This window comes from Pelodiscus sinensis, chromosome 14, assembly GCF_049634645.1.
Source record: "Pelodiscus sinensis isolate JC-2024 chromosome 14, ASM4963464v1, whole genome shotgun sequence".
Lineage (NCBI taxonomy): Eukaryota > Metazoa > Chordata > Testudines > Trionychidae > Pelodiscus > Pelodiscus sinensis.
The window spans coordinates 21,341,119-21,365,839 of NC_134724.1; the positions used below are offsets into that span (position 1 = coordinate 21,341,119).

Genomic DNA, 24,721 nt, shown 5'->3' on the forward strand with positions numbered 1-24,721 from the left:
GGCAGCTCCGGCTCCATGGCAAGGAGTATGCCGTGGTGTCCAAAAGCTGGGCAACCAGAGCGCACACTGCTGAAGCTTTGCTATCTCTCGGAGAAGTAGGCAAGCAAACAGTAGAAGCTGAGAAACGTCTGTCTGTGGGGAGGCAGTCCCTGTAAGCACGCGTCTTGGATACCTTAGGCAACAGCACCTGGAAGCAACTGCTGACCTAATGCCCTGCCTGAACTGGTTCCGGGTGGCCTTAAATGTGAGATAGCATCCAATAAATGTGGACACTATCTTTCGAAAAAGCAGATAACTTTTTTGTTGTGCTTTTGCTGTGTAAACGCTTTCTTTCTAAATAAGTTTTTTCGGAAGATCTCTTCTGGAAAAGCTTCTTCCGAAAGAAGCTTGCAGTCTTGACATAGCCAAAGTCAACCGAATGTTAGGAATTACTGGGAAAAGGATAGATAATAAAACAGAAAATAGGATGACACTATATAAATCATTGGCAAACTCACACCTTGAATACTGCATGCAGTTCTGGTCAACTCCCTCTCAAAAAGTTATTAGAATGGGAAAAGGTACAGAGAAGGGCAACAAAAATGATTAGGGACATTGAACAGCTTCCATACAGGAGAGATTAAGAAGGACAGGACCTTTCAGCTGAGAAAAGAGTCAACTAAGGGGGCATATTTTAGAGGTCTATAAAATCATGAATGATATGGAGAAAAAGTGTTTTTATGCCTTCATAAGAACCAGGGATCACCCAATGAAAATAATAAACAGCAAGAAGAATGGAGAAAAATTATTGGAGATTTTTAAGAGCAGGTTAGACAAACACCTGCCAGGGATGTTTCAGATGGTGCTTGGTCCTGCCATGAGTGCAGAGAGCTAGATTTGATGACTAACATACGAAAGTATTTCTTCAAGCAAGCAACCCACAGTCAATGTGATTCAGGATAATCAGTGATCTAGGATATTATCTAATGTCTGTCTGTCTGTATGTATATCAAACTCTAAACTCCATTTTCTTTTGTGAATTCTGTTTTGATTGTAAAATTGCACTATACCTTCACTGTTGTCTTTTAATCTCCATACCAAACTTGGATTCCTGTCGGTGTGTTCAGAGGGCTAACACTGGGAAACAATCAAGTTTTATTAACCCGGAGGGTCTCTAATTAAAATGGAAGCATTATAGGACAATGAGCCAGTTTCCACCTGATGAACCAGTTCTTCCAGGCGGGCTAGTAACTAAGCAAGGGATCAGCTGGTGCAGGACTTCAAGCCAATAGGAACAGTCATCTGACATGGGGACTGGAAACTTATAAAAAGAAGGGTTTCTTACCTGCCATTTTAAAGAGAGAGGAGACCACATTGCAAGGCTTTGCAGGAAGAGAGGATGGTTCTGGGACCCAGGGCTGTAGAAGGGCAAACCAAAACCTGAGGGTTCTTGAAGTGATAAGTATCCTGGAGGGAGGCCTTTATGTGCATGTTTTTGGTTTTTGTTATTTTCTGTAGCTATGCATATCTTTTGTGCTTTATGAGTAAAGTGTGATTGGCTTAGAAATTCTTTTATAAAGTGTTACTACTTTCACTGTCATGTAGTCCCTGAAGGAAAAACAGTAATCTGAAAGGTCTACAACATGGTGGAACTTTGGGACCTTGAAAGAACTACTGGGGAGGCTTGGAAGAGCCAGCACTAACTTTCCCAGACCTAGGAATGCAGAGCTCTATATCACAAAAGGGGTCCTAGACAAAGGATCTTTACCTTAAGAATGTGCTTAGAAACCTAGAGCCAGTGCCTAGACTCTGCCTAGACCCAGAATGCCAAGAGCATATGGAATCCAGAGGGTTGGCCCAAATACAACAATCTGGTGAGTGTCCACTAGTGGACTTCATTTAGCATTCTAACAACATTTATGGGTATTTTGTGGCCATTCTTGAACAACTTACTGCTTTATATACCAATGGCTTGGAGGATGTATATTTGGATACTAAAATGGACCCTTTGTGGAAAAGATTGGACCAGTGCAACTTTCAGGTGAACTCTCATTTGTGTCTTGGTTATAACAGACATTCCACCAGCAGCAAATTATAAATATCACTTACAAAGCATTTTTCTTGTGGTTACTAGCAAAATTTAAGATTCATTACAAATCAACATGTCTTGAAAGGATAGACCTCTCCAACTGATGTTCTAAATTACATGATAACAGCTGATACAGACTAAAGTAATTTACCCCTTGATATCAGTTTGCTAGCCTTTTGAAAGAACAATGCATTGTGGTACAGACTTTCAAATGTAATGTGTTATACTATGCTGCATAAGAAACATTGATATAATATGTATTAACAAATGCTAAAGTGTTATTATATTCATATTACAGTATTGTAAAAATAATCATAGTTGTCACCAAGGAAAAAAATTGTTGTAGTAAAACATCAAAAGAGAGGACAATAGATAGTAGGGTAATAAAATAACCAGAATGCCAACGTCCACTTTAGAAATGAAATATGTTCTATTTATGGATCTTGCAAACCCCTCTAAAAAGAAATTCCCAGCTTTCATAGCAGCCAAGCTAAATGTAGATTGTTTTAAACAGGGTTATATATTTTAGAGAATTACAGTAAGAATCAAGTAAATGTATGTGGTTGTGCAATTTGCTACTGGTTGTACTCCATTTTACTCTTAGCATAGCTTAATGTCTGCCTTCTCTGTGCTTCTGTCTTGCAATGACATCCTCTGGGGAATGCATGAAACCCTTATTGGAATTCCCCTCCCGATCCCCTCCTGACCCCCCACTATTAGGTATTGCTCCTGAATAAGGAGTATATGTGTCTAACCTTCCTGATTCACCTTTTCTTGTGCACACTTTTCTCACCTTCCTAAGAGCTTAGAATAAGGAAGTTCCCATTTACTACCCAAAGATTTTATATTGTGATTTAAAACACTGTTGAAAATTAGAACCCCTCTTACCAATTATTTAAGTAATAATGATAATCAATAATTTAAGGAATAATTGTAACAAAATTGACATGCTGCAAGATGACTTTCTAATTTTAAGTAAATATCATTACTGCTATGTGTTCCAAACTTGAAGTAGATTTTGGTATACATTTAGATTTTTTTTTCTTCTGGTACTAACAGGCTTTACATCTTTCTTATTTTTCAGAACAATCACATCAAAACATCTAGATACAACATTCTTACTTTCTTGCCAGTTAACTTATTTGAACAGTTCCAGAGGGTTGCCAATGCTTACTTCCTTTTCCTTCTTATTTTACAGGTGATGTATAATTTTCTTTTTTCTCTAAAGTGTGTGATAATACTCTCTCCTCTTAACAAAAAGACGCACTTATTTGTATTTATAGCAATGCAGTGGCCACTTACACTATGAAATGAGTAGAATTGTTCTATGTTGATCAGATTTCATGGATATTAAAACGTGCCTGTTGATTGACAGCTATCAAATAAGCCTAAAATGACTGTTCTGATTAATAATGAGTGTTTCCAAGATAATATTACATGGACATGACAAGGGGAGAAAGTTGGCCTGTTGGGTACATGCAGAGAAGGGAGCAATAGCACCAGACAACTTTGTTAGGGCATTTCCTCAAATGATTAGATGCAGTTTGAGGTATAGGTGAAGGCTCGGGTCAGAACTCACTTTATCCAAACTGATTTACTTGTTCCTTTTTAAACTTAAGTTGATTGGATAAGTAAACCAGCTCTGATTCCTGTAGGAGGCTTGGAGTATGTGAAATGATGTAGAAAACAATTCTTGTCCAAATTGAAATCCACATGTCCAATCAGAACAGTCTCTCTATAACGGAATCCCTAGTCTAAACTTTCGGAAGACTTTTTCATTTATATTTAAATGAAATCCTAGTCAAATGTACAGGTATAATACAAAACATTTTTTTAAAAAGCTCAATAAAATAAAAATATTTTCTGATATTTAATAAACATTTTTTCTAATTTCTTGTTCTTTGTAGCTCCCATTCATTTGCTGACCCTTTTCTCTGTTTTGTCTCACTGTTTGTATGCAGCAGGGTTACTGGAACAATTTGTGTATTGGGGGTGCTGGGAATCATTGACCCAAACTGTAAATCCTGCATTGAAACCACTTCAAACCACAGGGTGCTGCATCACCACCAGCACCCTGAGGGCACGTCTACACTGCATGGTTATTTCAAAATAAGCTATTCCAGAATAGTTATTCAGAAATAGCTTTTTTCAAATTAGCACGTCCACAGTATAGGGAAGCCTGAAAATTAGTCCAAGGCAAGCTTCCCTAATGTAGACATGCTATCTTGATTTAGAGCCTCAGGATGCACTTGGAAGAAATAACTTAGAATGGCCCTGGTGAGGAGCTTCTACGCATGCCTTATTCTGAAACAGCTATTTAAAAATAGGCATTATTGCTCGTAGAATGAGGTTTACAGATTTTGGAATAAGCCACTCGTTATTTCGAAATTATTTCAAAATAACAGAATGGCTGTGTAGACGCTCACATTGTTATTTCGAAATAATGCTAGTAATCTTGAAATAATGATGCAGAGTAAACACACTCCTACTTCCAGCACCTATGGTATGCAGTAGTATTATAGCCATGTTTGTCTCAGGATTTTGGAGTGACAAGCTGGGTGAGTTAATATTTTTATTGGACCATCTTCTACTGGGGACTGAGACAACCTATCAAGCTACACAGAATTCTTTTTCGGGTCTGGGATCTTGTAAGAAGAAGCCTCTGAAAAAGAGCTCTGTGCAGCTGAAATAGCATCTCTTTCTTAATAATGGAAGATAGTCCAACAAAAATATTACCTCACCCACCTTGTCCCACTTTTTGGAGTTATTCCTCTTTCTGAGTGTCCTCCCTTGTGTTTCATGTTTCATTTTTTACGATTTCATATACCTGGCAAAATGTATTTGGGGATTTTACTCACTGTTGTTTAGTTCATACTCTATCTTCTTTTATGTTGTATTGTTTCATGGGCTTTGCCTTATTTGGGCCCTGTTCTCCTTTCATAGCTTATGAATGCCTCCCACTGAAATCAGTGTGAGTTAGTCATTTCTGTTGTCATTATTGTTTCTTTGGTTTCTATTTTTGCTTCATTTTCTCTGCATCTCTTCTTCTCTCCATTTTTCTCTCATTTTGCTATCAATTCTTATTCTTTCTCTCCTACATCTCTCCCACTCTTCTCCCCATATTCTCTCTAGTTCTCCTTTTTCTTCTCCTTTTTAGCTCATCTCCTCCTGGCTGTTCACTTAAGTAATATTCTATTTGGTGCAATTTTACCCTGACTTTATTAATTATATGAAAATGGAACATATTTTCTTTACTTTTTATGAACATTATTAGTTACTTTAAATTAGTTGAGATTTCACTAAGATTTTTTAAAAAGTATTTAATACAATTTTATTTTATAGCTGATCCCAGAAATATCCTCCTTATCTTGGTTTACCACCATTGTGCCTTTAGTGATGGTATTTACTATTACTGCAGTCAAAGATGCCACAGATGACTGTGTAAGTATTTGCAATAAGTTACTTTTACAAAGTCTTCAGCCATCCATATATTGTTACATAAATTACTATGCAGCATATTATTAATGACATTGATTCTGTCACCACACGGTGTGGAAGGAGAACAAGTATTCACAAAGATTTGTTTATTTGCTCTCATTGAAGCATATGTAGGTCTTAAAAGGCACAGTGTCTAAAATATGTTCTGTAGACTTGTTGTTATTGCTCAGTTTAACAGATTTAAAGTTTATGTTTTCCACTCTGTTACTCATTCTCTCAGTATCTATTATTCACAGTGTTAAAACGGTCTGCTCATTAAATCACAAATGATTTGATAGTGGTAAATCTTTGTCCCAAATCTTGTATAAACAGATTAAAATTAATAATTGCCAAAAGAAATATTAAAATACTGATTTAAAATAATCATTTTAAAAACCTTTGTTAAATTTTCCCATATAATGGCCAAAGTCTTGTCACTTTTCTTTCAGTAAAGCATTTGGGGCTACATTGACTGATCTTGCTCTTATTTAATTCAATTGCAAAACTCCCAGTTTTCTGCATTCTGCATATGTTATTGAGACATAACATTTGTATGAAGCAATGACAATGAAATCATAATACATCTCATAGTGACTTTCAGGAATCCTAAAGCACTTATATAAACTCCTTTTGTACACTCAGGAATTGAGAGATAGACACCTGAGACTCATTAAGCACCGGCCTGCAGCAGCACACTAATGTAACACCTGTAGCCAGTTAGAAGTTCTCGCCTCGTGGGCCAGGAAAAGGTACCGTGGCATGCATGGGCGGCCCGTGACTATAGACCGACTTGGCCGTCACCTAGGGTGCTGCCTTCAATGGCGCCCGATGATGACGTCACGGGGCACCCGGGGTGCCCGATGATGATGTCACCCCATTGATGGCCATGCAGGCTGAGGTGCTGATCATACGTTCTGCCTGGGGCGCCAGCTGCCGCAGCCTGCCTCGGGCCGCTCCTGCGTGGCAGTGGTTGGGGAAGTGGCTCAGGGAGAGGTTTCTATTTTGTGGGGATAAAGGCAGGAGCCTCACTAGTGGCCACTATCTGGGGCCCTGGGCTGGAACCCAGAATAAGTGGATGGGACCAGCCCTCACCACGCCAGGTAGGCCGCTATCAGGGAACAAGGGACTTTTGGATCACAGAAGGGGTTTCCCCTCCAGACTAGTGACTTGCCTGTAATGAGAATGACTCATTAAGTGGGGAACCCTCACCTCTGAGAGGAGCAAGAGGCAGTGGGGAAGGGTCACCCTGAGCCTCTGAGGCATACCAAAGGAAGCGCAGGATCCAGGGGGTTTGACCAGGTCCCTGCCACAATATCTTTATTCCTCTGTCCAAAGAAATACGTAATTACTTTAGGCACATACCAGTTGTATAAAAAGCATATTTTCATCTTAAAGTGAGGGAAATGCATCTAATTTATATTTTTACAGCTTCCACAAAAGAGAAATTCAATACAATTTTAAAAATTCTCCAACATGGCTAATGATGCAAAAAATGCACACTTGTTCAAAAAACATACATAGGGGCCTGGAAAGGGCAGAAGAGGTCAGGACAAAAAACAGTAGGGAGGCATAAAAGCCTGTCAAAAATACATAATGAATAAAATTAAAGAGTTATTCCTATCCATTGCCCTTTTCTAATAGGTAGTTGATATTATCTTCAATAGTCTTGGCCTCCATAGCCCATTTCACGGTGAAGCACTCCTGTTCAACTGCAGTGTATTTGTGCTGCCTCGGGAGCAACTTCCTGCTAAGGCAGTGTTTCTAAAAGTGGATTCACTCTGAGAAATCTGCTAACTGGCAGCTGTGGTATGTTTATTTACTGGTTCTGCAGCCATGGAGCTTCGCAGTTCCCATTGGTTCTGGTTTACTGTTTGCAGCCGACGGGAGACGCAGGAAGTGGTTTGGGCCAGGCCACCCTTTCTACTGTATCAGACCATTTAACCATTTTTTGAGGAGTAACGTTAGTTCAAACCAAGGGCTTTGGTTCAAACTACCGTGTCCTGGTGCACACTTCCTGGTTCGAATCAGCTGTGATTCGAACTAGCACGCCAGCAAGATCATGCTAATGAAGCGCAGGATATTTAAATCCACACTTCATTAGCAATTTCGAATGCCTGCATTTGCATCCCTAGTTCCAACTAGGGTACAAGTGTAGACATACCCTGAGAAAATAGTTATTAATGGTTCATATTATGGAGATTTATGGCTACTAATCCTAGCTGAGATCAAGCACTAATCTACTTAAAATGAACAGTTGGTTTTGTCTTGAAAAGTATGAGATAATAAGTTCTCCAAGATCGTGTATAAAGCAGGGCTACTCAACTTTGGAAGCTCCGAGGCCCACAATGATACTCACATCACATGCTGAGGGCCGCAATTTAAGCGTGGTTGCAAATATATGCAAATAGCTTCTTTGATACTGACAGGCATGAATACAAAGATTAAAGCAAGACTACACAACATGCAGGCCCCATTTAAGTCAGTTCTGCTGATATAATAAAATGCAATATTTACCCAACTTCCACTCATTTGACTACACAGTCATAATGAGCAATGACAATTCAGCAATTTAACTACTAAAGTATACATCACCAGAAGACCATGTCATACTGTCAGTGTTCAGTGTTGTCTGGTCAGGGTTCTCGGGGTTGTCCCGGTGCATTCCTGACAGGACTTCTCCTCTGTTGGTGATAATAACCTTTTGGCTGCATGCGTCAATATCAGTACTCCCTTTATCTAGAGTGTTAGAGCCCATGCATTTGGGTCAACACAGGAGATCTCTGAGAGCCCCCGGAAACGACAGATGCAGGCAAGGATCAAATCAATCGAGCAGGTTTATTGTCAAATGCGATGCACTAACAGTTATTAGCAGAAATTCTCAACGCTAAACCACTGTGCATTTGGCCCGCGTTGACGATGTACCAACACATAGCAGGCCTATTACCAAATAACAGCTATTAACAGCGGTTAGCCACTGTGTATTCTGTAAGTCTAGGCAATGACATCAACTGTGGGGTGGGTTCCCATGTGGCTTAGGAGCTAGGGCGCTCACCTAGGGAGGATAGGGTCATGGGTACAAGTACCATCTCCCACAGGACAGGATGGCTGGGCAGCCCTGGGGCAGGAAGGACTAGGGGTTCCCTGATAGTAAGGTGGATGGGGGCAGGCTCCTGTCAGGCCTAGGGGAGCAGGCATTTGCCTGGGGAGGATAGGCTTGTGGGTTCAAGTCCCACTTTCCTCAGGACAGCCAAAAGCTGGGCAGCTCTGGGTCAGTCAGTGTGAATCATTTGCAGTATCCTTTTATAGACATATACAAACAACATACACTACTTCTTTATGTACCAGGTTGCCACCCTCTGCTGCCTAGTCACTACCCCTCACTTTGCAGAAGTGGGGGGCTTACTTACTATCCTTCATGCTGTCAATTTCAGCCCGGTCCTGAACTACGTCGGTATGTGCATTCGTTTTTGGGGAGTCTTTGTACCAAGTCATTTTTATTAAGATGTTCCGCTACTTCCCTTTGGCTTACAGTCTGTACTCGGTGCCTCCCTATGTCCTTCCATGCTGGACCTAACTTACACAATCACACAATTATCAATAGAACCCCTTTCTTGGCTGCCGTGTTATTGAACCAAAGTCTTGCTCACTAGATTGCAGGCCAGTTGCTGTTTTCCTGTTACAGGCCTCTGTTCAGGCCTGCTGACTCCATGAAACAAAAGACAGGACTATGTAGCACTTTAAAGACTAACAAGTTGGTTTATTAGATGATGAGCTTTCGTGGGCCAGACCCACTTCCTCAGATCAAATTGTGGAAGAAAATTGGCATGACCATATATACCAAAGGGATACAATAAAAAAAAAAGTGAACACATATAAAAAGGACAAATCAAATTTCAGAACTGAGGGGGGATGAGGTGGGAAGGTTAATATCTGTGAGCTAATGATATTAGAGGTGATAATTGGGGAAGCTATCTTTGTAATGGGTAAGGTAATTAGCATCTTTGTTGAGACCCAGTTGTAAAGTGTCAAATTTAAGCATGAATGACAGTTCAGAGGTTTCTCTTTGAAGTCTTGTGTTAAAATGTCTTTGAAGCAGGATGTAGGTAGTCAAGTGATTGAGACAATGCCCTTTCTGGTTGAATTGGCAAGAAACTGTTAACACGGCTACATCTCTATTGCTGACTCCCTGTTACTGACCCTCAACTCACTACAGACCATTATATTGATTACTACCCAAGCCCCAGCCCCAGCACAGACCTTTCTCATGCTAGCCTCGCTGCCTGGTTCCACCGCTGCCTCGCTGTCTCGCTGCCCAGCTCTGCCATTGCCTTGCCACATACCTCTTGTCGTCTCCGGCAGCTCCTGTGTATGCACTGATGTGGCCTGGCTTGGGGAGGCACTGCCACTGTGGCAGACATGGCAGGCAAGCTCTGCCTCGCCTTTATCCGCCCCCTCTCTTTGGCTGGCAGCTCCCACATACACACAGACGCAGCTTTGCTTGCGGGAAGGTGCTGCCATGGCAGGTGTGCTCTGCCACCACCTCTTGCCGCCGCCCCTTCCCCACTGTAGGCTGGCAGCTCCTGTGCATGCAGTCTGGCCAAAGCCATGCGGCTCAGCTCAGTGCTGCTGCTAGAGCTCCAGCAATGAACCCAGAAAGTGACTCAAGGCACCGCGGGCCGTGTGCAAAGTGGTTGCGGGCTGCGTGTTGAGTAACGCTGGTATAAAGGACCCTGGCAATGACTTCATTGTAAGCCAAATAATTTTAAAGACACTGATGTTTCACTGGAGACCAGAGAGATTGTCATACACAAGGAGTTAATTTCTGAAATCTCAGCAGCTGAGAGATACAAAAGACTCTTGAGGAAAGTGTTAAAGAGAGTGATTCGTGACTTATTGGAAATAGTTCACTTAGAACGTTATACAGGCATGATTAAGAATCTCTGTATCCCAGTGAGATGGTACACATTTCACAGTCAGAGCTTTATTTTCTTTTTTTGAGGCTCATATTAATCAGACTCAGATGACTCTAAGGATTACAAGCTTTGATGTTAGCAAAAATAAAAACAGATTTAAAGGGAGAGGAAAAACAGGGAGAAAATGACATTTTTACTGGGAGAGCCCAATCATCATAAGCTCAGTCTTGGATTTTAAATTGAAAGAATTTGGTTGTTACCATGATCTGTGGATGAAAACTGAACACGACAGCATGAACCATCATAGTGTCTGCAAGTTCCTGAGTAATTCCATTATCTCCAGTTAACAGGCCCCTCCACCTTGAATGGTCCCTTAAAAATATGCTAACTACTTATGCTAAACAATGTGTTTTACTTTGTATTTAATGGTGATACCCTTTGAGAACATTTCTCAGAGCTGATGAAAAGATCTGTGTAAGCTCAAAAGTGTTATTTCTCATTCTCTTTTTGGGGAGTCAGAGGGCTGATTCATGAGTTTTGAATGCTTGGAGTTGGCAATAAAGTACATGCAAGTTGATAGTTCTGCCTCCTGTGGCCAGGAACCCAGACAGAGACCAGGATCCTACAAAAGACATGAAACTGAGTCCTCACCAAAAAGCCCCATGTCCTTGTGCTGGAATGCCCCCATTAACATTCGTGCCCTTGACTGGGATCCTACCTGCCCCCGCTAACATTTGTGCCCTTGCACTGGAATCCTACCTGCCCTCTCTTCTGCTGACATCTGTGTCTTCGCACTGGGATCCCTTGCCTTGCCTGGTGTAACAGAAGGTGAGATCTACCAACCCTGCCCTACTAGCTGCAGAAGTGCATCAGCTCCACTGGCTTCCTGGCCAGCATAGTCAGCAGAGGCAGCCAGTGCAGCTTCCCAGACCAAGTGACACCCTCTTTCTGGGACTATGTGGACACCAGGGGCTGGGTGCTGCTGGGAGCCATGTGCACGGGTGAGTCATTGCATGTGGTCCCTCCTCCCAGGGCCAGCAGCCATGTGGGCCTGATTAAATAACTTTTTCAAAATATTTCACGGGCTGGATTGGGGAAGTGCTCAGATCATAGCTGGTCCACGGCCCAGGAGTTTGAGACCCCTGGTCTTGGTCTTCACAATATCCTTTGGCAGGGAATTCCATAAGTTGATTGTGCATTGTATGAAAAAATACTTCCTTTTGTTTGTTTTAAACCTACTGCCTATTAATTTCAGTTGATGACCCCTAGTTCTTGTGTTATGGGAAGGAATAAATAACTTTACCTTATTTAATTTTTCCACACCAGTCATGATTTTTAGACTTCAATCATACCCCCCCTTATTTTTCCAAGATGAAAAGTCTCAGTCTTATTAATCTCTCATCTGGCAACTGTTCTATACTCCTAATAATTTTTGTTGCCCTTTTCTGAATCTTCTCCAATTCCAATATATTTTTTGAGATGAAGATTTAAGCTACAATGGGTGAAGAGAAGTACCTCATTAAAATTGAAGGTATCTGTCCCATTCTCTGTAAAAGAAGAGGAGTATATTTTACTATAGAAAAGAAATCAAACAATATCAGATAGGATTAAGTACAAAAATATATTTTATTCAAGGATCTCAAAGTAATTTGCAAATATGAAGTTTCTCCAATGTCCTATGAGGTAGATAGTTATTACTAATTTTACAGATGGGTAAACTAAGAAGTAAGGGTATGTCTACACTACCCTCCTAGTTCGAACTAGGAGGGTAATGTATGCATACCGCACTTGCTAATGAAGCCCGGGATTTGAATTTCCCGGGCTTCATTAGCATAAGCGGGGAGCCGCCATTTTAAAATCCCCGCTGCTTCGAACCCCGTGCAGCGCAGCTACACGGGGCTCGAACTAGGTAGTTCGGACTAGGGTGCCTATTCCGAACTACTGGTACACCTCGTTTCACGAGGAGTAACGGTAGTTCGGAATAGGCACCTAGTCCGAACTACCTAGTTCGAGCCCCGTGTAGCCGCGCTGCACGGGGTTCGAAGCAGCGGGGATTTAAAAATGGCGGCTCCCCGCTTATGCTAATGAAGCCCGGGAAATTCAAATCCCGGGCTTCATTAGCAAGTGCGGTATGCATACATTACCCCGCTAGTTCGAACTAGCGGGGTAGTGTAGACATACCCTAAGAGTTTCAAGTGATTTCCCCACGATCACACAAATGAAGTGGTGACAAAGCTGTGAACAAATGACAAGATTTCCCACTCATAAGCCATTATTCTATATTGCCTCTCTCACATAAGTGTCTCTTAACAATACTAAAAAAAATCAGAACAAATCTTATAGTGATCAGAAATTGGCTATAGATTTAAGATTTACAACCAAAGGAAAACCAAATCCAGCTTGTGACCTTTAATATGTATAAAAATAAATAACGTTGATATGAGTCAGAAGGGCTGAGGTGCTGTAAACTTGAACACAAAAATGGATGAGCAACTTAATCTGTTCCACATGTATATGAAGTCCTGAAACAGGGATACAAACTCTCAAAAATTAGTGAGAAAAATCAGTATTGGTCTTCATTAAAAAACCGTAGTATCAAATAAGTATTGGGATTAGCCAGAAAAAATGTTTGGAAAAGGGGATAAAAAAAAGAACTGTTATCTCCATTACCTCTGTACTAGAAGGATGACAGACACTGAAAGATAAATTCTCAAATAAGTTTAATATATAGTAAGAAATTGACATAAACTGCTTTTGATGAGCTCTGTTCATATTTTGTGTGTCCTCTTTTTCATCTTATGTTTGCTTTGTCTCTCTCCAAGAAAATGTATGTGCACAAGCACTCCCCAAGTTACAAACATCTGACTTACAAAAAAAAAGCTCACCTGAAGTCTCAGGGGAGCAGGCAAGAGGCACAGGTGGTGGTGAGTAGCCGAAGTGCTGGCTGAAGGACTCTGTAGGAACAGGGGGCAGTCACACAACCAGTAGCTGGAAAAAAGCAGCGTTTTGAAGGGTAAACCACCACTCTTTTCCAGCTGCTAGGTGCATGGCTGCCTCCTCTTCTGTCGCAGGATGGAGCTGCCGGAGCCAGCACAGAGCCTGTGAGGGAGGGGAAACAGCAGCTAGGGGATGCCCAGAAGTTCCCTTCAGAAACTCCACCTATTCCTCTAATTAAACCTCACCTACACAGATTTATATTGTTCATCTTATTCCATCAAAGCAAAGTTTCTGTCAGAGCCAGGATTTCCTATCCTTCTATTCTCTGTCAATTTGTTAGCTTATTCCTGAAGCTTTCAGTCAGTAATTCTTCATTCTCCTTTGATGTATTTAACATGGATATTCTTCTGGTGTCCACACTTCCAAAAAAGTTGTTGAACAATTTGAATGGGTTCATAAAAAAGATACAAGAATGATTTGGGTTCTGAAAAACCTTTCTTAGGCCTATTCGACATTACCCGCCCCCCGCCATCAATCTAACCTATGTAACTTCAGCTATACAAATAAAGTCGATGTATTTACTGTGGTGTCTTCCATGCAGTAAGGTCAGAAAGGGTTGCTCTCCTAGTCTCCTGTCAATTCCAGCTACTCTTCTTGCCCTGGTGGAGTGCCGGAGTTGATGGGAGAGAGCTTGGAGGTCGATATATTATGTCAAAGCAGAAGCAATAAATCAACCACCAGTGCATCGATCACTGTAGCGTTGATTCACTTTGTAGTGAACACAAGTCCTTGCAGTGAGAAATTTAAGAAGCTCTGTGTATTTAGCATTGTAAAGAGATGATTAATGTGACTTAATAAAGTTCTATGAGATTTATTAGTAGATATATCACACAAAGGCATTCAATAGAAGCTGAAGCTAGATAGGATAATCTAGATGGTACTTGGTCCTGCCATGAGGCCAGGGGACTGGACTTGATGAACTCTTGAAGTCCCTTCCAGTTCTAGTGTTCTATGAAATTCAGTCTAAAAATATGGTGCCCTGTAACAGTGAGGATAATCAATCATTGGAAGAAGTTACCAAGAGATATTGTGCCAGATTTCAGAGTCTGGGTCAGCTATGAAGCTAAATAAAGCAGTGTCTTCATCCAGGCTCAGTCTGGAGGCCGGGGTCTGAAATCCAGCAAAAGGTATATATGTGTGTCAGTCTCAAAGCTTCAGACCACACCCAAACATCTACACAGCTGTTTTTAGCCCCACAGCCCAAGCTCTCTGAGTCTGAGTCAATTGACCTAGGCTGTAAGACTCAGTACAGACATACCCTTTGTCGTACAGGGTTTGTCTATACTCACACTTCTGTTAAAACTTTTATCCCTCAGGGGTGTGAAAAAACACTCCCCGATGACAAAAGTTTTAATGACGAAAAATTGGTGTAGACAGCATTTTGTTGGCAGAAGCCATTCTCCAATTGAGGAATCTATCACCCCTCATTCAGGGTGGTTTTATTTTGTCACCAGGAGAGATCTCTCCTGGCAACGAAGAGTGGCTACACAGTGTACCTTATAGAAGTGCCGATGCAGCAGCACAGCCACTCATCGTAAGGTGCACAGTGTAGACTTAGCCGTAGTTTTTACATCAAAATTGGCTGTCTTTCTAAAAGAAATGCTTAACCTCAAGTAGAAGTTATCAGTGGGTTAAATGTTATTGCTTGTATTATGCAGGATGTGAGATTACATTATCATAATGGTGCCTTTTGGTCTTAAAAATCTATGAACAATTATCTCTCTGCCCACCTCTTCACTTCCACTTATGGAGTTGTCCTTTCTCCTTTCATTAAAAATATATGTCTGGGATTTACAAAGGAGCCTAATGCTTTAAGTTGCTCATATGCCATTGAATTTCCCATTACCTTGGTTCCTCTGAAAATTCCAGCCCATGTCTATATAAGAAATCAAATCATGTTGAGAGTAAAATGAAAAAGAAAAGGTAAGGATCTAGTCTGGAGTCCTCTCTACTGTGCTTTGATTGTGGAAACCTTTTGAAGGAGGCTGCCTATTGAGCATGAAGGGAACCACTGCCATTACCACTGCTCAGTGGGAACTAGGCATGTTAAGTGTGTAATTCATTAATAGTGTAGTCAACAAAAATTTTATTGACTACATGATTTATCAGTAAGGGACAGCTCCTGCCAGGTCTGGCAACTACCCCTGCTGCAGCTCTGCACTGAAAGTAATTTAGGAGCTGGGCAGGCAGACAGCCCAGCTCAGTCCTAGCTTGTGCCAGGTCCTGGGAGCTACCCCTGCTCTGGCTCTTCAAAAAAAGTAATTTAGGAACTTCAGTGAGGGTAGCTCCCTCAACCCAGCATGAGTTGGGACTGAGCTGGGCTGCCTGCCTGCCCAGCTCCTAAATTACTTTTTTTTGCATAGCCATAGCGAGGGTAGATCCAAGGACCTGGTGCCAGCCGGGACTGAGCCCTGAGCCGTGCTGCTGGCCAGCCCGCTAAAAAATTTACTTGTGGGGGGCAGGAGGGATGTGTGTAGTCAATAGCATTAACTGATAAGGTTTGCTTATAGTTTAATTGTTTAATTGTCCACACAATTACATTCCTAGTGGGAACAGTATACAAATTCTACAAATTTTAAAAGCACTGATGTCTTTGCTATCCTGAAATTTACTTGCTGCTGCTTCCAAACAACCACAGACAAGACTTCACCGAAAAAGCATTCACCTAACCTGGGAGTCATAAAGCTTAGTCTACAGCTCACAGATCTCCTTAAAAATTGGTCATAAAATAGAACTTACTTCATACTGAGAAAAAAATGGACCATACAATGTACAAAATTTTACCAAATGACAAATAATAAAAAATAACAAATTTTACAATTATATAAAAGAAAATTTCTGCCAAATTAGAGGTTAAATAATTTTGGGATGGTTTGTGCTATTGATATGCAGGAGAACCATGTTTAAATAAATGTATTATTACATTTAAAGTAAAATATCAGGTACAAAGCCTAGGTTGCTTTGGATTTCTTTAACACGTGACATTAACAAAACCACTGACAGCAACTTAGGTTTTTTTTTCTTTAATAAAAATACATGCTCTAACAAGTGTTTTTTTAAAAAATAAGTCATCTTGCATGTTTCATCTTCAAAGACAGTCATAAAATGTAATGATGATTGAATGTTGGGCCAAAAATGATTTTTTAATAAAATATGTATTGAACATATGTGCCTTAGAAATAGAAAAAGCCTTCTGAGGCCAAAGAGTTGAAAATAAAAAATGTTGGGCTAGATTCTGTAACCAACTGACATAGAGTAGCACTTACTTTGCACTTACTTTGGCAAATAGGCTTACTAATTGACATGAGTGAAGATTAATATTTTTCTCTAATTGTTCCTTAAAAATCAGACTAAAATACTCTTATTTAAAACTGTGAGCCCTGATTCTGCAAGGTGTGTTCAGTGGAACTGGAACTAGAAGTGGTGACGTAATAATAACAAACAGCAAATACATGGCACCAGTGCTGTGGTTGTTGCAAGCCCCACTCCCATGCACCTCTTGCTTGCTGCTGGTCCTGTTGATCAACACCTCCCCCTCTGTCCGAGTGCCTCCTTTCCATCACAAACCGCTGTTCTACAGCGTACAGGAAGTGCTGAGTGGGACAGAATCAGAGTGAGGATGGAGTGTGCTTGGGGGAGGGGCTGGAGTCAAGGTGGGATGGAGGTAGGGCAGTGGTGAGAATGGGTGGGGCCAGAGCTGGAAGGAGGCATGGGCGAGCCGGGCAGCTGCCCAGGGTGCCAACCGATGGGGGGTGTCTGATGGCAGCTGTAAGGGGCACACAGCGTCTGTTACAGCTGCCATCAGGAGCCGCACGCCCGGCTCCCGCAGCACCATCCCACCTGCATCCCCGCGGCTACTAATCCGAACTAGCTACTCCGTGCCGCGTGTAGCCGCGCGGCACGGGTTTCGAACTAGCCGGCATTTAAAAATGGCGCCGGCCGGCTTCATGCAAATGAAGCCCGTGAAATTCAAATCCTGGGCTTCATTTGCAACTGCGGATGACTACATTACCCCCGCTAGTTCGAACTAGCGGGGTAGTGTAGACATACCCCAATGTATTGAGGTCCTGGTGATACTTGGATTTCAGTGGACTGGTGTTAGATTTAGTCTTACTGAACATGGTCATCAGTCAACTGGAAGTAAACGAAAAATGCATATTAATTAATTCAATTGCAGTTTGAAACTAAACCGGGAGGTGTTGCAAACAAATAATATAAAAGAACTTACAGAGGCTAGTAAAAAAGATAGGAAAAACCAAAATGAAATCCAATTTGGGAAAATTACTAACTACAACATATAGGGGGAAATGATCAAAATATGGGAAAGGAGATACCTGGAAAACATTAATGCTGAAAAGGAGCTATAAAGTTATTAGCTCTGAATTTAGAATACAATATGGAAAACACAGGGCCAATGCAATTTTGGGCTAGTGATTATAGTTCCCAGACATGATAGTACTTTTCTAGATGAGTTTGTGACAGTGCTCTAGAAACACTGCTCTCAGTGTTTGGTCATCTCTTGGAAAGATGTAGGTACATTTCAGAGAGATGGAAAAAGAGCAACAAAAATGCTGAGGCTGAATGGATTGATTTATGAAGGAAGATTATATGTAAATGTAGTTAAGCAGCTATTAAGTTGTACAGGTTGAACTTCTCTAGTCCGATGCTATCTTGTCTGGTAACATCATGGTCTGGCATGATTTTAATTAGCTGGATGTCCATTTATCATGGGCATGGCCAAGTTTCCCGCAGTCCCGTAAAGTTTGCTTACAGCCACCAGTCCTGACTCTCAGTATTCTGGGATTGGCCCTGCCTTGGGCAGGGGACTGGACTTGATGACTTGAGGTCTCTTCCAGCTCTATGATTCTGTGCTGGGGAGAGGGTGTCTGGCCAGAAGGGAGGGAACAGAAGCAGGTTGGGTGTCCAGTGTGGGGCTAAGGGAGAGGGTACAGGAGCAGGCTGGTGGTAGAATGTGGGGACAAGGGAGAGGGGGCAGGAGCAAGTGAGGGTGCAGGAACAGGCTGGTGGGGAGGGTTGGTGAGTGTACCAGCTGGGGGAGGGGGGGACTGGCAAGTGTACCGGCCAGGGGAGGGATGGGTTGTTGATCACAGCAGCTGGAAGGTGGGGGGATCGATCTGGTGTGTGTAGTGGCCAGAGAAGGGGGGGGGAGTTGGCGTGTGTAGCGGCCAGAGGTGGGGGGGTTGGCTCATGTAGTGTCGGGGGGGGGGGGGATTGGCAAGCATAGCATCCAGAAGGTGGAGTTCTCCAGCATAGCAGCCCCCAGTTATATTAAATTCTTAGAATATTGCATGTGTTAACTAAATTATTGTGGGGCAAATGAATACTATGTTTTTTAAATGGTAAACTCTAAAGAGTTTATTAAAGTATTTTTTGTGTCAAAACTATGTAAAGTCAATATGTGACATTCTGCTCCCATGAAGTCAATGTATTTCACACATGGAGATGGCTTGCTTAAAGTTATCTGTATACGTAAGTTTTTTGTTTTATCAGGTCCTTATATTCACTGTTGATAACAAAAAACTAACTAGTATTTTTTGCTGATTAATATTGCAGTTTCGCCATAAGAGTGATAACCAGGTGAACAATCGACAGGTTGAAGTTCTCGTTGATGGCAAGTAAGAAACAGATTTTAATGATGGTCAATTTATTTTTAACTTTTAGCCCTGAATGTTGACTGCCTGTGCATGTCAAAAAAGGGGAAAAATAATAATTATGAAAGTAATCAAAGTCATTATAGTGCTGTGTTACTTTCATGCCATGTGTGTTCACCACCACTTCTTTTGCCACATACAATTCAAACTCCTCATTCTTAGGTTCTGCCCACCCTATCAATTGTTGCCTTAACTACTCCTCGCACATTCTTGTGGTGCTCCCTTTATTTGTTCATCCCATTCTCGTTTTAATTCCCCCTTTCATGTTGCTCCTTATGTTTGGAACAACATCCCTCTTGTCACCATCAACAAAATCTTGGCATCACTGAAGATATGAGAATTTTGCCCTAGATTTCAAAGAGGCCAGGATTTCATTCTACTACTCCCTCAAAACCAACTTGTTTCATCTTCTTCTCAAGTGCTGTTTGCATCTTTCTCTCAGTCCCTGCTAAAATTACAACTTCTTCCAGTGCTTGTTCATGTCCATTCAACATAGGTATGTGTGTTCTCCACAGGCACTGGTGCTGGAATATTTTCCTTAAACAGTACCCCTAGGGCAGGGGTGGGGAACCTCAGGCTCTGGGGCTGGATGTGACCCCTGGCTTGCCTGGATCCAGCCCTCAAGGCTCAGGGCCACCCTCAGCATTGGGGAGCCTGTTCTAGCTCGTCTGCCCCACTGCAGAGCTAAAGCACACAAAATCTATTAGGCTGGGTCCCCCTAAGCTCTGGTGTGGAAGGAGAATGTGGGGAGTGTCTTTTTCCTTCTCAGTCAGGGGCCACATCAAGTAACTTTTTTTTGGTTTTTTTGTGGGGTTTTTTTGTGCTTTTTACTTGTGTGCAGCCTCTGACTGATTTTTCTGTGGGTCAGTGGCTCCCAACTCAAAAAAAAGGTTCCCCACCCTGACAAAGGTGACTGGCTCAGCGTTCCCTGGTATGAGGCGCTCCCAGCCCCTCCCATCTCAGTTCCTTCTTGCCATCAGTGACAGTGCTTAGAACAGTGTGCTCCTGCCTTAGATGTAGCTTAGTTAACTATCCCTATTCACTTGTGCATAGAGTCCCCCTTAGATAAGTCTCAGAGAGGTAGCCATGTTAGTCTGTAATTAAAAAATGAGTGGTCCTGTAGCACCGAAGAGACTAACAAAAATATTTATAGTATCATGAGCTTTTGTGAGCATAACCTACTTCTTCAGATGAATGAAGGAAAGGCTGTGTGAGTTTCCTCATGCAGTTGATGGATTTCCGCTCCATAGAGCTGAATGCAGTGCCTTGCATGTTTTAAAGTCCCACAGGGATAGCTGTGTTAATCTGTAACTTAAATGTTGGGGTTTCTGTGCCTTTTGCTCCACTCATCTGAGGAAGTGGATTGTATTCACGAAAACTCATGATACTACACATATATTTTTGTTAGTCTCTAAGGTGCTACAGGATCACTCGTTTTTTAATTTTTTCCCCCTTAGATAAGTACTTGTGAATAGTTGTAGATTAACAGTTTGTTAGTCCCCGTTGGGATTCGGCATGGGGACGGGGCATGCCTGCTTCTCTGGCTTTAATGCCTGTGCCACTTGCCACAGAATTATGCCAGTCAGTTATCCACCTGCTGACTGCCTTCGCTCCCTAGAAGAAGTGAATGTTTTGAATAGGTGTAGAATTTGCAGGTCCTTTGGCCCAAGGGCAATAAAAGATAGAGTTATAAACTTAAAAGCTTTACTCATGGAGTCTACCCTCACTGCCCGGGAACAGCACTCGGACTTGGTACCGAGTATCAGTGCATCGGTGTGGAGTGCTCCCACGGCCTGGCATTGGTCATTGTTACTGGCTTTGACTAAGAGGCTGAAAAAGTCAATAAGGGACAAGCCTGTGAAAGGCCTAGGCCAAGAAAGGGGATCAGGTGGGAGACTGGGGTGCTGGAGAAAACCCTTATGCAGGCTGCCCAGGGTAGTCCTACCCACTCGCCATTGCCCACTCTGGAGGTTCAAGTGCCTACAACTCTGGAGACTTTTCAGACACAAGACATTTTTAACCATGCTGATGCCACCTTCTCTGGCACCAGTTGGGTGCCTTCATAGAGGGAAGCCACCATTTGCCCCTTGGTTGCTGAGCACACTTGGTCTCACTTTCCCGCTCAGTTGGAGAGAAGAGCTCTTTGTAGTCTCATGCAGTCCGTGAGAGAGAGACTGGGGCAGGATGCTATGCCTCAAGTGTCACTGGAGTTGGAGAACAGCCCCCTGGCAACAGCAGCACCATAGGGAGAGTCGCTTCCCATATGCATCTCTCCACTCTAGGGACATTTCTCCACATCCATGGTACTGCTCTCCATGCCACCAATACTCACCAGCACAGAGTTACACAAGGTATCATAACGCAGCCTATCGGTCCCACTCAACATCATGGCATCAGCAGTCACTTCTCGACACCAGTCATTACTAATCAGAAGGAAGTTCCAGGATCATTGTAGTCTCCGGGATGCTGGTCCAGTCACTTCTCTCAGTCACCAACATCACCATTGGTCACAGGTTGTCGGTACTGGAGAGAGTACAGTGCACGATCCCCTTCCTGGGTGTCAATCAGCGTTCTCTCTGCTAGTGCTGTGTCAGACCCTGTCTCCCTGTCCCCAGTGCAGCCATCTACATTGCATCAGTGATTCCTCAACCAGTGCTGCAGGTGGCTTAACAAGGCACCTTGTGGCTTCAGGCACAGTGGTGCTCATGGATTCCATGGGGCTTTCGAGTGCAGCCTCAGGTTACCCACTCACTGGCCGGAGTGTTGGAGGCTCCTTCAGTACCCTCAGCTAGCCATGGACATGCACAGGAAGTGGCCAGGATGCTCACTCCTCAGATGGAGGAAACAATGGGTGACCAGCTGGCATGGGGGAAAGAGAACCAGTTGGACTAAGCTTCGTTTTTCTCATCATCAGATGAGGCGATAGTGGTACCCTGGGCGGGGGTCCTGCTTGATGAGATGAAGGCCCACTAGGACCTTTTGAAAAGGGTCACTACCAACCTGGACCTCTAGGTGGAAGAGGTGTGGGAGACCTCAGATTCTGTCTTTGGGGTACTGATCCAGGCAATGTCAGTCAGAGTGGCTTTGCCACTGCATGATGGAGTGGCCAAGATGGCCAGGTCAGTGACTGGCTAAATGGTTCTGATTTTCAGCCTAGGCTGTGCAAAGGAAGATCACCACGACTGATGCTCCTCTCCAGTTAATACATGACTATCTCCTGCACTTGAAGCTGGAGGGTATTGCAGTAGGCTCAGTCAGAGTTCATTTTGTAGCTACTTTAGCATTTCATCTGCTGACTCAAGACCACTCTGTTTTCCCTCAACATCACTTCCAATTTTTTGAAGGCCCTTTTAAAATTGTTATAACAAGGAAAATAAAAAGTCAAAGAGAAATGTCGTGCTTTATTTTGGCTTGTAGAATACCAAATCTATCTTGCTTGACTCCTACCCAATTCCAATCATTGGGATATGCGTCATCCACCCCTCTGGAGTATTCCAGTGTCAGTACTTCATCAGACAAGAGGTTTCTATTATGTAAAGACCTGATTTTTTTTTGCCAATTTGTGCATAAAACTCCACAATCTGAACTGGAGTTCTGCTTTCAAAACCTAAGAGAAATTGGCCCTTTATCAGAGACTGGCTGTCTTCTCTGAGATTTGGAGAGCATAGAGGACAAAGGTTGGGAAGCCCAAGCTATCGGAAGCTAACATTATCAGCTGGCTGAATATTCAGTTTCTAATGTCTTTCCTTGTTTCACTTGCTAAGCATTGTCATACTCAGAAATCCCTTCTTTTATCATTCTTATTGTCTTTCAAGTGCATTTAAATGTTAAAATGTACTTTAAAAATCCAGAAATAAAAATATATTTTGGAAGTCTTTTATTTTTGCTGAGGGCTGGCTGAGGGAGGGGACATAATTACAGTGTGGTGCTGAGGGTTGGATACCCCAGCCCTCACTCCTTCTGCCCAAAGCCCTGCCCCTTCTAGGAGTACAGAACCGGTACCCTCCCTGACCATTGTCCAGGGGCCTTGCAAGTTTGTTAGCCTCCCTGTTTGTGGACAAGTACATGGCATTTTTCAGCTTCTCATTTCCTCTGTGACATCTTCTCCCTTGCCCTCCTCCACTCATGTACCACATGAACAATGCATAAAATTAATCAGTTTATGCAGCAAATGTAGTATAAGGGTGAGAAATCGTCAGTCTTGGGATCTTCAGACTGCTGTATAGAAAATTTATACTTGTCTATAACATACAAATTTTGTGGCTAGCTAGGTGCTGCCACCAAAGATTCCTGCTTAAATTGCTTCTTTAAAATATCTTTGCATCATTTGCTGTAGTAAATATCATTTGCTATAGTAAATATCATGCTGCATTCATTACTGACACATGGAAGTCATGCAAAAAGCAATAATGAAAAGCAGCCTTGTCATTTTTGAATTTTATATGTTGTCATAATTGCAATTATATCCTATGTGTCAAATACTTAAAATTTGAATAAATAGGATACTTAATGGGAAGAGCATTATGGACAACCTCTATTCTTGTATTTTTCATCTTTTCTTTTGAGAAGAAGCGTTCTACAAACAGCTGTCTCAGGAGATCTGACAAATCGGCAACACTGTCACTTTTTTTATTAACAACAGATTGCATTATTAAATAGTTTGGAAATCTAAGAATACAAAGTGACTGGACCCATTGCCTTTCTATAGTAAATTATGAGGATAGTTTTCCATTTTCAACAGTAGTTCCTTTGCCCAAGTTGTCCTGGTCATGTAGAGAGGTGGTTTTGCATATAAGTAGGATCTTTATAGAAAATGCTGTCTCGTCTGGCACTAGTTTTTAGAAGGGAAGCAACAACGTTCTTTCTTTGGTGTGATAGCCACTGTTATGTTTCTCACTGCCAAATCATTATTTCATAAAAGGAATAGGCCACCAATAGAAGAAATTTATGTTATCATATATCAGAACATCACAGAATTCTGAACTAAGGCTTATTGATTATAAACTATACATAATGATGCTAAAAGAACTCACTCCTACAAAGTGCTGATAGGATGCCCCATGAAGTCAATGGGAGCTGTGTTTTCTTTATGTTGTAAAATGACATTTTAAACTACTTCTGTATTGGACACCAAGTACAGAAGGAAGCTATGCACAGGCCCAGGCCCAAATAATTTCTTTTGACCAAGTGAATGGGCAATAAGTGGCATCAGCAAGAGCTACTTGTAAGGTACATTCTTTTAAAAAATAGATCATTAGTCCTTCAGATAGCAAAAAGTCATGGATAGCGCGTCAGGTTTGTTACTCAAGAGCCGTTCCTCCTGAAAAAATGAGGAAGAACGGCTCTTGTGCAAGAGGGGGCTTTTGTGCAAAAAAGAGCCATCTACACAACTCTTTTTTGCGCAAAAGCCTCTTGCACAAAAACGAGTCCTAATTAATTATGCAAATGAAGTGCAGCAATATGCCAATCTGTGCTTCATTTGCATAGGCTTCTGTGTAAAAGAGGTGCAGTGTCTCTCTCTCTTTTTCTCTCTCTCTCCCTCCCTTTCTCCTGGGACATTGCACCATACCTAATAGGTGCGTGGTTTACACTCA

At 42.1% G+C, this 24,721-nt stretch overlaps 1 protein-coding gene across 1 annotated transcript in view; it reads left to right on the forward strand.

Annotated features, from left to right (window-relative positions):
- The window catches only part of ATP8B4 (ATPase phospholipid transporting 8B4 (putative)), a 177,257-nt gene that overhangs the window by 31,387 nt on the left and 121,149 nt on the right, over positions 1–24,721 (forward strand). The window contains exons 3-5 of the mRNA XM_014579493.3: positions 3,153–3,266; positions 5,411–5,509; positions 19,030–19,091. Of these exons, the coding sequence (XP_014434979.3) occupies positions 3,153–3,266; positions 5,411–5,509; positions 19,030–19,091 (275 nt within the window). The remainder of the gene's footprint in view (positions 1–3,152; positions 3,267–5,410; positions 5,510–19,029; positions 19,092–24,721) is intronic.